General features: G+C 42.1%; 1 protein-coding gene across 1 annotated transcript in view; it reads left to right on the top strand.

Annotated features, from left to right (window-relative positions):
- The first annotated feature begins 359 nt into the window (after nt 1–359).
- Nucleotides 360–14456, top strand: part of LOC128878490 (retinal homeobox protein Rx1-like) — a 49017-nt gene continuing 34920 nt past the window's right edge. The window contains exon 1 of the mRNA XM_054126737.1: nt 360–646. Within this exon, the coding sequence (XP_053982712.1) occupies nt 472–646 (175 nt within the window). The 5' untranslated portion in view covers nt 360–471. The remainder of the gene's footprint in view (nt 647–14456) is intronic.

Below are 14456 nucleotides of genomic sequence, written 5' to 3'. Positions count from 1 at the left end.
TCGAAGAACCATATCGAACGGAGGATACGTCGACGCCAGACTCATCCAAGTTACAAGAGAAAGTCGTCGATGCAGAAGAAGATCGAAGACTTTGGCGGTTAGTGTTGTTAGACACAAGGTCCCGCGTCATGAGACGCAATCGTCGTGATCGTGTGCATTTCCATGGAGACTATCGTTTATTGAGCAATTGAGCCCGCCGTTCGTCGAGCCTTGTGGACGATCGTCCAAGTGGTGGTGCGTACCAAGCGAGCGTCGTCCAGTGCGCTGAAGGATATTCCGACGTCCCGCCGCGTGGTAGCGTGACATCTTTCAAAATGTATTTTCTAATCGAGAACACGTGTCCTGAACAGTCATTTCGCGTCCCGACCGAGTACTAAGTGAGTTTGCGAAGGATCGTTCGGTAGATCCTTTCGTCGGCGACAGCGGTGGTCTGGGTAGCTGATCGAAGGTCAGACGTTCGGATTTCCGACGATGGATTCGCAGCAGCTCGTCGACACGGTCTCGCAAAATAGCCAGGACATCGTCCTGCCGAAGCCAACGAGTAGCACCCCTAGGCACAGCATCGACGCGATCCTTGGACTGGCTAATAACAAGAGGAGTCACCAAGAAATGGAGGATACCGCGAGGGACACCCAGGAAAACACTGGTAACGTTCATTTTCTTGTTGTCTAGCTCGCTTTCTCTGAGGGACAAATTTTTCTGGCTCAGTTTGCTTTGTTTTGAAATATTTTGGAGTAGTTACATTAGGTGGATGAAGAGCTTAGTGCCAAAATAAGCCGGTTGAGATGTTCACATGAGTAGAGGCTGTTTGTTATTGCTGGTAGGCCTGCGAAAGAACGTGTTATCGATTAAGCTTTGAGTATTTGATATTGTCTAATTTTGTTCCATTGGCCTAATTAAAACAACTGCCCTAAAAGGGATCGTGAGAAAAATGATCTTCATCTGGATATTTGTAGATCCAGTCACGTATCACTCAACTCAGAAATGAATTATTATACACATATTGCAGATAAAGTATTTCTGTTTCTAAAGGTAGAATCGAATTCTTCCAATAAAGGGTTAAATATCATTTCTCTCAGAATTAAGAACCTCTTATTTGGCACATGGCTCCCAGTATAACAAACATGGAAAGATTAGACACTTCTCTCGAGGCAATATCCATCCACTTCAAAGCAATTCTCTCGACACATGGAGTTAATTAGTACTCCACATCCACTTACAACCCTTCCAAGACTACCCTCCACTTTTTAATCTACGCACTATTAGTCATGCTTCCATAACACATCAACCCATAAATCCTCTGCATAAGAAGCGATTGTTCGAATAACAGCTCGTCGCTTTGGAGCATTTGGAGTTTTCAGAATGATTGCAAGCCAATTTCCTTGGACGATGCAGTAAAAAGAACGCGACGCGTTCTTTCCGACGGGCACGCACGACCCGTGCGTATCTCGAGCGTTTCTCTCGCTACCCCTGCGATAGATCCAGGACACTGGATCCCAAATCCCAAAACGGCTCGAGTTACCCCCGGAGACTTATTAACAAAGCACTTCGATCAATCATTTCATCCAATTATCGGGCTCGCTATTATCCCCCAGGCTCAATCGGGACTTCGATTTAATCGTGGACGTTGATCAAGCTCCCGTATCGATCTCTGACGTTACTGCTGGCAATTTTATGGCGAATCGAACGGAATTGCTGGACTAATATCGTATCGCGTTGGGAGTATTTTTAGATTGGGAGAAACGCGGTTCGTTTATTTTTTGAACAGACATTTAGAACGATCGGTGTTGTTAGAGAATACACATCGATTGTTTCGATACATCTCCCGCAATTACTGGGACAAATAAATTACGCGACAGTATTGTTTCCGTCGATGCAATTAGTAACGCGGTGGTTGAACAAATTGAGATGACGATCGAGATAATTTCGCCTGTGAAAACCTTGATGTGTTCCTGACGCGATTCATGCCGCTGAGATTAATTAGTGGAACGCATTAGCGCATTCGGCGCTCCTCCCTAGAAATCGGAATTAGAAATCAGGTAACGATTGCTTTGGATTTGAATCTCGGCTATCCCGAGGTGCGTTTTCATCCTGTTAATCGATTCGTGTGTATGTTAACTTTGTTATTGCTCGTTTGTACCGCCATTCCTTGAACCGCAATACCCGTCGCGTTTTATCGAGATAAGTCGCCGCTAATGCACGGGAGTAATAAATCATTCTTTATGAAGATATAATTGAGCGAGCGAAGGCAATGTATGTCTACGAGTCGCAGTATTGCGGTAACGAATGCTAATCATTGAAAATCGATTCTTGAAAACCGAAACGAACAAAAATTAATCTTCTTATTAAAGTGACGATGTTTCGTTACTATTTCTCTGCGTCTCCTAGGGTGTACAGGTCCGGAGAGAGAGTCATATATCATTAACGTAGATAACAGGGGATCTAGATTAGCTAGATCTATGAATAAAATCTAGCTTGCAACTTTGCTCGATAATCTCGTGGCATGAATAAAGATCGGTGACTATGCATTCGAAGCACGCGTTGAGATTATATTTGAACGCAAATGAATTTAAATGAATTGCTTGCCACGAACGTTGTGTGTTAAAATCATAATAATATTTAATATAACAAGCATTTGTAATGATGTAATACCGAAGAACGTCTAACATAAATTTCTACAATTTGTATAAATTCTGATAAAGTATACGAAGTTTATAATAGCATGTCCTACTTATTGGAACATGTCTATTATTCGATATTAAACATGTCGGACGAGTCAACGTTGGTAAATCGCGAAATAGTAACGGATTATTAATGAGTAGATCAGGTGTCCATTCTTATTAGGACTCTATTTCGTTCACGTGTCAGCTGGACACTTTAGGGGAAATCCGATTTTTACTAATCTATCACATACAAATATCTTGTAATCCTATTAATTGTGTATGATATATTCTAAGGTCTATATCGACTTCAGTTCTTACAATGAACTGATCAATTACAATATCTTGGAATATAATTGGAGGCAGAAGGTTTCCTGTCCTCCAAGGGAAAGGGATTACTATTTAAAACATGTGAAAGTCATTATATTGACAATCCATTTCTACATAGACACTAATATAGACACCATATAGACATTAATCTATATAGACACTAATACGCTGTACCTTTGTAGATATGTGTACATTAATTAAATTATCCCGAATGGAAGCCTTAGGACCCATTGTAGGTGTTTTAAAACTAACTGACCTCCACAGTAAACAGATTCCTATAAAAAATCTCTTAATATTCTCCACGGTTAATCGAGCATCGACCAAGCCACCTAGACTAAATATTTCCCTCTCCAACGCTGCAGACCATCCAGTCAGAGAAGATTTCGCGACAGACACGAACATCCAGGAAATCAATGCTACATTAATTCCTCATTAGCTACTTGTTGACGTTTCGACAAACCCTCTTCGACCCCCGGTCGTTTCTCCTTCTTTCTCGCTTTCGAACAGCAGCAGCCTGTGCCAGCAGTGTTCGCAACGGGCGACGTTAGCGTATAATTGAAAAATCGTTAGTATCGCGACGATCTGGTTCCTGGTGGCACGCTACCGTGCGCGGGCGCTAATTAGTCGTCCGGAGGCGAAGTGAAACGCGAACCTCTGGCTCGTGTATCGGCTCGTCGAAACGTATATCCGATAATTCCAATTTTCAGGGAGCGCACCGGTTGTCGTCCGGCCTCGGTTGTCGTTTTCGTAGCAGCGAAAACGGTTCCTGGCCACCGACTGTCGTTTGTAATGTCACTCTTGGCCGTATCGGATCGGCACGCGGCCGCGCCGCCATCGACGCAACACTTTCACCTGGAAGGGTCGAAATCGACAAAACAATTTCGTACGGGCGTGCTCCGGTCTCGTTTTTCCCGAAGCCAACGTCGAGTTGGAAAAAATTACCGGCAGGAGAGGGCTCGTGGATCGAGTGGAGCGACGAGAAGGGGCGGTTCACCGCGCGAATCGCCGACCATTTCGACGATGGGAATTAGAGCGGCTCGACGCCTCGGTCCTACGTCCCATCGACGGGGTTGTTCTAGTCTGGATGTAGTCGTGAAACTAGGCCATTTTTTGGGAAATTTTGGCGAATGGGAACTGATGATATTGGGCGTTTGATAATGTTTGCGTTGTTGGTGACAATTAGAGGGTTGGTCTTGAGAATTTTTTGCGGAATAACTACAGGAAATACCGATGTTTAGTTTTGGGATTGATATTGTGTATGTTTTGTCAAGCTATAGGAATTTTTGCACACAGGTGTAGGTACTTTTATGGAAGTAGTGCTGAAACAGTATTCTTGTTTAGTACGAATGCTATACTCTGCTCAAATTAGAATATCAAATAGGTTCGTATGGTCTGAACTTTCTCTCACTAATTTTTAGGTGTACTTTTAATGACCTGCACTTGGAGCTACCGCAAAGGGAAATCAATTTTTATTGCCCGAGACATGAGGTAACTCCCTCAGCGTTCTAACAGGTAGAAGACATAAGCTATTCATAGCTACTTAAAATTTAATTGCGGTGAAACTACATACCCATAAAATTCATACTTCTAGTATACAAATACATATAATCCATAAAGGAGAATAAAATTTTTAATTTTGCTAAATTCAAAATTGAAAAGTGAAATTCTTCAACTTCCATCTTGCTATCAGTTTTATTTCAGACTTCGGTTGGATTTTTCGAATGGTCCAGAGTATTCCCAATGATTCGCCCCATTATTTCAAGAAAAGATCTTGTGTTCTTCTTGTTCGGCCACGGAATGGAGCAATTCTTCAAGCCCCGTCCGCGTGATCCTCTGTTTGCGGTATTAAGCCTCGTGTAATCTCGTTGCTTGCGACCAGTGTCGGTGATCGATAACCGAGCGTTTTTGCATAATGCACTTAACCGTTTGTCACTGTCCACCCCTGGCCCCGATTGATTTTATCGGCTCCGAGATCGGGACGGATCAACTTTGCGCGCGGACGAGAGAGAGTCGTCATCGGCGACTTTCTGATTTATTTGGTGCCTCGCTTCGGGATCCTCCCTTCTTGCTCTCGGGACGATTAATGCATCGAGATAGTAGGACTTATAGAGTATTCATTATTCGGCATTGGTGCGCTTCCGCAGACAACTAAGTAACCGATCGAGTCGTCGTTAGTCTGGATGAGAACGGAAGAGAGCCGCAAGAACGACGACGAATTAGAAATCAGAACTGCCTGGAGCGACGTGTCGGGAAATAATTAATGAAGATCGATTAGCGATCGTACGTGGTACTTGTGGAGAAAAAAAGAAACAATTTCGCACGAGATATTCGCTGTCGGTGTTCTGAACGAAAATCGCCGTCTTCCGGTAGAGAATTTGCAGTAAAATTATTTTTAGATTCAGGATAAGGTGATTAGACTTGAAGAATTATTTCTTATCCGTATAATACAATTTGTATATTCGTCGTAAAACTAATGGGATTGCTTGTTTACGACTTGAAGAAAAATGTAAAACAAAACTAACATTTATTATGCTATATTTATAACTAGACTAACTTTTCCCTCCAAATGACTCCAGTGCCTATTATATTAGAAACATGAGAAACCAAGCTCGCGATAGCTTGGCGAACAACCAATCCACTTACCCCTTTACGCTCTCGAACGATGGAAAAAATGCTCGCAATCACATGCAGGAAATTGACAGGAGAAATCGAGAAGCGATGGTGAAACAAAAACGCGAATAAAATTGGTCGGTGCGTACGAAAAGGAAACGGTCGGCTGCTTAGCCGGGGCCCAGTCTTGTCCCGCTAATCGAATTATCATTAATTATGATACCGTACGCGAGAAAGAAGAAAAGGTAAAAGAACAAGGTCGGCCTCCGCTAATAAGTACGATGGAAAGAAGGAGAGGGATGAACTGGAATGGGGCGAAAAAAAAGAGATAGATGGAAGCGGCTTTAAGTCAGTCGCTTCTTAAGAGCTGAATTGACGTGTCTACTAATGGATCGCGCCTGCCCCATCTACTTTCTTCTACAGCCTCTTTTTCGTCCTCTTCTTCGTCTTCTCCTCCGCCTTGTCTTCTCCTTCCTCGTGTACCGCCGCTATTACCGGCGCGGCTACTTTCGTAAGTTTAAAACGGATCTGTTATTCCTGTCGAAAACCTTCCGCGCGCGTCCCAGTCATCGGGGGAATTCATGAAGTCATTAAACGCGAAACGCCCGTGGAGCTTTTTTTTTTTGTCCGTGCATGGTCCAACGGTTCTCGGTTTCGTTATCGCGTAATTAGATTTCCCTGCACAGTGCGCGCATCGCAATGAAATTATTTTTCGATTAACTGCCATGATTAACATTTCAGAAATGTTTCCTTTCGCGATCGAGAATTTTTAGCGCGCTCGACACCGAGAAAAATAATTAGACCTTGCAATTTAAGTTCTCTGCCTTGGTGAATATAATACGACTGATTCCGTAATCTTAGTACGTTACTATTTTAGCAAATTGTTCCAGAAGTAAAGCATGTTTGCGGTGATCGTTAAATTCTGAAGTTGGAGTTCAAAACTGGATAGTTGCAATGTTAGGCGTTCGTATTTGTGTATACAAAATTAACTCGAAACCGTGCTCCAATCTGGTACACGAGATATATTTAATTACTTCTGGGAAGCGTTACCTCTTCGGTAAACTATTATAGTACGCGTATCATCGATCTCCAAGCACGATTTAAATTAAGGAGGCAAGAATAAAAATAGTACAAAACGCGAACGATAAAAATGTCGAATAATTTGACTCGATAATAATAAATGGAGCAGTCGGAAGATACCATAATAATAACTGCGGGTAATTGCGCGAAATTTACATAAATTATACCCATTCCTGGCTCGTAGGACTCCTCCATCATCTTCGTACGCGAATCGAGTGTCCGTGGTATGATCGATAATCATCCCCGGAGCGATCGCGTTGCGTAACTTGATTGTTCGTTCCATACAAGCATAAACACGACGAAAAAGAATCGCTATGAAGGGAAAAGCCATTAAACGGCGCCGTTTTGCTCGCATTTTCATATAATCGACATTTTGCTCGCTGTCGCCCGTTTTAATTCCCCCACTGCAAGTTTAATAAAACGAATCCCGTTCGGGCACGCGATTCGATCCTCCGGACGTGCACGGGGGAACAATCGTTAAAATTTTCAATTAGAGAAGATATCAATCGCCCCCGTAACGCGCCACGGCCTCCTCGAGAGAGTCGATCGTTTCGCGATAGTCGACGCCGACGTCGAACGCGCCTCGACGCTCTTGCGTCCCAATTGGATCGCTTTATCGAGGGAGGAGATGGGCCCAATTTTATCCGAATAACAGACGACGAATAAGACCAGGGTTTGGTCGTTTATTGGCGACGTTTAATCGATTGGATGGTGAGATGGATTTTCCATTCGTTTAAATTAAGATGGGAAGAATGAAAATTTGTATAAATTATTCTGCGAAGTTTGGTCACGTTTGGGCTTGTTTGAGACTACCAAAGGTTAAGAATGTATTGTTAGGCCTCAAAGTCGATGGACAATCAGCGTAAAGATTAAACAATATTTTTAATATTCGTTTACTCCAGTATACAAATTTAGTTATTACTCTCTGGTATAAGGGATATTTAATTTAAACAAAATACTTGAGACTAACACGTATTTAGTTTCAGTCTATCATTTAAATTGCAACATTTCTTTTCTACTAAATTTTCTACGAATTAAATTTTCCAGTCTTGAAACGAAATTTTATCTACATAGATAAGCCTGCTACCGGTCTTTGATCGAGAAGAGGATCGTCCAAATGTCCAGAAAATTTCCCTGTCGAAGTTGTAATTCGAAGCGACACGTTGCCAAGATAAATCGGTCGCGATAGGAGAATCGAGGGGGAAAAAAAAGGCAAAGAACCGAAGAGAAGCGTTAAGTGTGCCGCGATCAATCTTACCTTGTACGCGAAGATTAATGCACTTTCAAATTTCATTAATTCCTCGCTGCATAATGAGCCGCGCGGCGAACGAATAACTTTCCTTAACGCAGCGATAATGCCAGCCGAGGCTCAGCGCCGTAATTGCATCAATTCCTTCGTAATTCGCACAATTATCCTTTCTGATTTTCCGGCTGGAGCGACGCTAACCGCGCCCGAACACGCTTCCAATTAATCACGCGCGGTCTTAACATATACGAGCGTAACTCGAGTACTTATGGCGTCACGACGAATCGGGACGATCGATCGAGCGTCTTGACGAGAATCGATTCGTTCAGGGACGATCGAGTGTATTTGAATTTCTCGAAGATTGCATCTCCACGATTGCATTTCCATGAGGAGGATAATTCGAAAAGGATGATAGTCATGAACGTACCATTACCGTGTTCAACGAACAATCCATCAGTCGTAATTAGAGAACCTCGGTTAACAGAAGGGATTACACAAGTGTATTGACAATACTCCTTGCGGATCCTGGACACATTATGTTATCACTGTACATTGATTCTCTCGTGACAAGAGACTAGAATTACAGTCGCATCTAATTGACATACTAAACTCGGAATTGTTCAACTCGCCAAAAATTGATAATCTTGAAATGGCTATATTAGATTTAGCGTGTAAAAAGCCTCGTAAGAATACTAAATATCGCTATATATACATATAATAAATAGATGACCACGCAACAAGTATATATAAAACAGCGCAAGATGAAGTAATAATGCAGAAAAAATATTTCTAATCGATACCACTTCTATTTCACCACGGTTTCGCCGGAAAAACAAGCATCGTGCTTTATTAAAATTGCGCGAGTCATCCTAGAGCAAACAGGCTTGAATATAAAGCGATAACTGCGTTTCGTGAACAATTAATATAAAATTCGTGATACACGCGAGAAAAACGAGCAAAATGTAACAAGTTCGCGCAACAAATGTAAATAACAGTAGAGGAACAGAGAACTAATAGGGAGGAAAATGTTCTCATTGAAAGGTACGGCGGAATTAAAGCGGTCGGGATAGAGGTAACGGCGTCGCGGCGCTCTGGAACGCCGCAGGTAAAAGTGCTTTGTTAGGGGGAGTAATTTCGATCGCGTGACAAGGGCAATATAGCGCGGAGGGCGGGAGGCACGGGCAATTACGTGTAATTTCATACCCATTTATTGCCAGGATAGCTCGTTTTTCGACTGGTTTTCGAGCCTCGCTAACAGCGATCGGCCGGGATCGGCAGAACTCGAAACAAGCCGACTGCGTCTAATTAATCGACGCCTCGCGTCCTCCGCAATCGATTTCCCCTTAAGATACAGACCGTTAGTCGCGTATTCGCGATATTGTGCGAGACAGCACGGTAATCTCTCCACAATTGATGCACGAACCGATAATTCACCCGCGTATCGGATGTCGGATCGCTTTACGAGTCAAAACTGTTAGGACTCGGGCTTGTAATGGAAAACTTGATGATAATAACGCAACCTTGTTACTGTATTCAGACAGAGATTAATATTTGATCTTGGTAATACTATGGAAAGTCTAACAGACACATCAATAAATTATACATGAAAAAGCAAAAGAAAATTTTATTTGTATAAAAATTCAATTCTAATATCACAGAGGTGTTGAAGATTCTAATTTTCATAAAATTCCGTCAATATCAAAATAAGTGATATTATAAATGTGGATAATACTCAGGACAGCCTCTGTACAGCAGATCATTTATCAAAATGAATTTGTTTACAAACCCATATTCAAGTTAAAAAGAATTGTTTTTCGTCAAACTTACTTCGACAGCTAGTAAAGATCTAAATAAGAAGCAATCAACAAGGCTACGAGTTTGCTTGATAATTTAATCGAACTGTATCAGTTTCTGTATCAACATACGGGCACTCGGGCGTGTTAGGAAATTATCCGAAAGTTTTCCACGCTGTTAGATCCCAGTTGGAAGTCTTGGAACAGAGTTGAAATTACCCTCATTCGGATCCGTAGACTCGTACTGAGGAATTGATTTTCTGTTTACGACAGTCAAGATAATTCCGTCACTGTCGCGAGAGATTGACAAAGTACCTGCAATACGAAGCGAATTAAGTGAGCCTTCGTTCCCAATTATTTTGAGAGCACAAATTCCAGCAGTATCCTGCAGCTTGCTCCGAAATTGTCGCTGCTCGCTCCAGAAACTCATGGGAACCGACACTGCACGATCAATCCGACCCCTTCGTTATTCGAACCCCGTTTATATTTATGTCGTACCACTCGAAATTGCAGTTTTCGTTTCGAATCCTGCCTCAGTTGTACTCGTCTCGATTTAAATTCATGCAAAGAAATATTCAGAATTTTCACGTTATCGACGTATTTCTTTCTTCTCGTGGGAAACAACAAACGATGGCAAGGATAACTCGACAATTAAATAAAATTGAAGAACACAGTGTTGTTTTGCGATTTGTTTCATTAATCATGGTCTTCTTTAGCTAAGTTTCTTTTCCAAAACTGACACATTTCGATTCCATACACCCAATCGTAAAGATTCATGTGTAAAATGAAGACTGTCCATCAAGTTGTAAATGAAACACCTGTGTAATTAAATTTCCTCAAAACTAACACAGAAGCATATCTATCTCCTCTCCAAAAGTGAACAGAGAATCAATTCTATTCAGCCTGACCATTCTGATCCGTTCAGAACGTTTCCCATTTCGTCGATGAGAGTGATCGCTCTTATGCAGCTCGATTTCCACAATAGCCGCGAAATTCTGTTCTTTCTTGCACGAATCGTAGACAAGGACGAGCCGATCGGCGGGAGCCGAGAGAGAGGCGCGCCGATTTAACCGAATTACCGTTGGATCAAAGCTCACGAGTGGTAATTGGCGCACAGGTGTCGTCGATCAATCGTACACCGAGCGTCGGGGAAGCTATTTCGCTTCGGATACCGAAGCGTTCTCGTGATCGATAACAGACGGGGTTCCGTGCCTAGACGAATCCAATGAGACACATCATCGGCGATACAGCGACAGACAGACTAGAAGGGGATTGGGGGATGGCGGAGACACAGGAAACGGAGACGCTCGTTGCGGGGTGTTACCCCTGATTCGTATGGCGATTAACCATTGGCGCGTTGCGATTGAAAATCCGTGTACGGTGGAGCCTCGATTATCGCTGGAAATCCAGACAAAATTCTTGCAACGATCAAGGCTCGTAGGAGGAACTCTTGTGATCACTATCATTAACAACTTCACCTGATGCCACATAACCATCCGCTTGTCAACACATTGCTATGTTTATTCGTGGCTTTAATTTAAGATAAACATAGCTAGTGAATTCTACTAATAAATCTCAGTCGAAACACGGTGAGATCACTCCTTGCATCAAAAGTATCAGTATTGCTCGATTAATGCAGGAATGCAGATAAAACTCCTGCAACGATCGAGGCTCGTAAGAGGATCTCTTGTGATCCCTATCATCAGCAATTTCATTCCATTTGTGGCTTTAATTTTATTAGGTTGTCCTAAAAGTTTCTTCCATTTCAGTAGTAAGTAATACATACACAATATTTTATGTCTAATGTTACATTATTGAATTGCGTACGATTCATTTTGCTCTATTACTGTTACAATATTAGTATCTAAGAAATTAGGTTGTCTATTTATATGAACAGTGCCAGACAAAATAACTGAACGCAAGTTATGGAAGAAACTTTTGGGACAACCTAATAGATAAACATATCTGGTGAATTCTACTGATAAATCTCAGTCGAAACACGGTGTGATTACTCTTTGCAGTAAAACTATTAGTGTTGCTCCTCACACCAACTGATTAAAAGCATATGATAATTTGATAACCATCCGCGTGAGTCTGAAAATATTCCGATCAAACGTTTAGACCGATTCTACTGTTCGAGAGAAGTATCCCGATCAGTTTCGGGGCAAGTCGACTCGCTCGGAGACGCGTGTACGCGAGAATTCAGGTTCGTGCTTGCACGACGTCGATGGAGAGATTGTAATAAGCCTCGCATGCCTGGGAACAATTAAATTATTAGTAGGTACATTCTGCACGACGGGGTGTTTTATTGCGTGGCGGGATCCGGTTCCTGGCCTGCTTTCGAACCTCGCGAAGCGTTCGATTACGTGTTGGTTCATTGCAGACTCCTGAGAGTTACAGTCGCGCGGGACTACAATACACTCATTCGTTACATTAAATTCATTACATTACACTCAGTGCTAGGAAAAGGCGATGTAAAGTAGAGGTGTAAGCCGTTGTAGGTTCGTTTATGTTATCACGAATGCGGAATTAATAATGCACATTTGCTGTGAGCTTGTAGTAGTTCTACTCTGAAATTGAATGGCTTTATTTGGTTCATTTCTCGAGTGGAAACCGAAATGCTCACTAGATGATCTAAACCTGAAGTAGCTAGATTGATGCCCCATTCTGAAAAGTTCTGTACTCTTACAAAAATTGAAACTACTGTAGGAGTCTCTACGAAAAATAAGGTTACGATTCGTGTTCTTATTTGACTCCATATACTTGAGGATGAGGGGTGCGATACTACATTACATATAAAAATAGCGTATAAAATTATATAAATATGATAGCTTGTATCTGCTGTAGGACAAGATTAAATCACCCTGGTACAATTCTAGTTACTCATGCTAGAGATTAATATCGACGATAACATTTGTAAAATATGTTAGAAAAATAAATGATGCCAAGAGAACAATTTAGAAATGGCGTATTCATGCCACTGTCGTCGTATGCTTAGCTGGCCGAAATCAGTTTTTCCGCGGCACTTACCCGACTGTTCCCGGAGCACGTTTATAAAACACCGGGTGCGCATTCACGAACAAACCCACACGAACGGCGATCGACCGTCGCGCGATGCAGCCCGAGATATTCCAATAAAGGCTGCACGCCACCGAACAATTAAATTATTAAGTAGTAACGATAACGAGGGGCACCCGCGTTGATTACTATTATAATGAAGCCAACGCGACGCCACGAATTATAATCCCTCCGCAAAGAACGCAAACAAAATACCCCGCCACCGGCCATTGTCGTACGATTTTTTGCATTATGGCTTCCAGTTACGCCGCAAAGAAACATTTCACGTTAACGAGACCGTGAATTTTAGCCAGCGAGAAAATTGCAGTTAGCCAGCTCACGATACGAGTCGCTTTGTAATAGTCGCAACGAGCTTGCGTTGCAAAAACACTGAAATATGAAGTATATTCCGCGATGAAGGCGATTAGACGTTTGTGCGATGTAAGTCGCACTCGATTCCAAGTGGAATACGGATCGTTTATTAAATACACTGGTTCTGCAGAGTAGATTGTATTGGTTTTACAGGATGATGTTTTTTTTTAGTAAATCAAACATTCGTGGTTGTCTCAGGTTTTTTATGTAGTCTGAAAGAGACCTGAAACAATCATGAAAATATATAAGAAAAAGGAATGGTGAACCACGGTTGAACAACAAGTTTTCCAGGAGTTTCAGAATTGTTTTAATAATATACAAACGTGGAAGATGAAAAGCTTAAAAGGTGAAAATTTCCTTGGAGAACCCTTCACTTCTCCCCTAAAAGTATCCACGCCCCAATCGTGTAAAATTGCTGACAATCGGTGGGAAATGAACTTTACACGAACAGTTTTTGTTCGATTCCTAGCCGACCCCGTTACGCAATCGACGATTAATCAAGTGCGCGCGAGTGCCCTCGCCCCGATTCGACAATTTCTAACTCCGGTATCGTTTCAATTAACGCGCCTCGAGATGATTACCAGTACGTTGACCCGTTTAGAAGGAAATTTTATCCACGTCGCAAGAACTTGATGACAGCTTAAGAGCCTTTCGCCGAGCGTACTTAAGACGCGCGAGCTCGATCTCGCTCTCTCTCTTTCTCTCTCACCTCGTTCGCGTTCTCGCCACCGCTTTGACAATTTAATAATTCGATACCCGGTACGCGAATAATCGACGAACCTGATACTCTGCTCTCGCCAATCGAGAATCGAGAGATCACGTTCGCGTCGTTTCCTCTACCTTCCAGTTTCGCGCCTCGTTTCTCGCTGTTTTCTCAATCGCGACTCGACCGGGAATAAAACTCATCGCTCGACTACCGTCTACCGGTTGCGACGGGAAAAATTATTATCCGATCAGCCTGATTCTCGCTCGCATGCTACTACTAGCTCTTCCAGCAAGGTATAAAATTGTATGCATGTATGTAATTGTATGTATAAAATTGTGTTAACTCCTTCGGGAACAAACGCTACTTCGATATCTGCTTAGTTTTAATATTGAATTTTTTTCTGTTCAATTGTGTTTATTTTCAGGATTAAGATATGATAGGTTGGATATATTTGACCTAGTGCTTCTATTAAGAAATTTTGATTAGTGACGAGGGAGTGAAAATTGGATGAAGTACTTTATATGAACGTAGGAACAGACAACGCAATTGAATATTAAAGAAATATTGAAGACATTTATCTAAATTAAATAACAGGTTTGACG

Source organism: Hylaeus volcanicus, chromosome 1 (genome assembly GCF_026283585.1).
Source record: "Hylaeus volcanicus isolate JK05 chromosome 1, UHH_iyHylVolc1.0_haploid, whole genome shotgun sequence".
NCBI classification, from domain to species: Eukaryota; Metazoa; Arthropoda; class Insecta; order Hymenoptera; family Colletidae; genus Hylaeus; species Hylaeus volcanicus.
The sequence above is the reverse complement of the archived record's forward strand: the minus strand, read 5'-3'. Positions and strand labels throughout refer to the sequence as shown.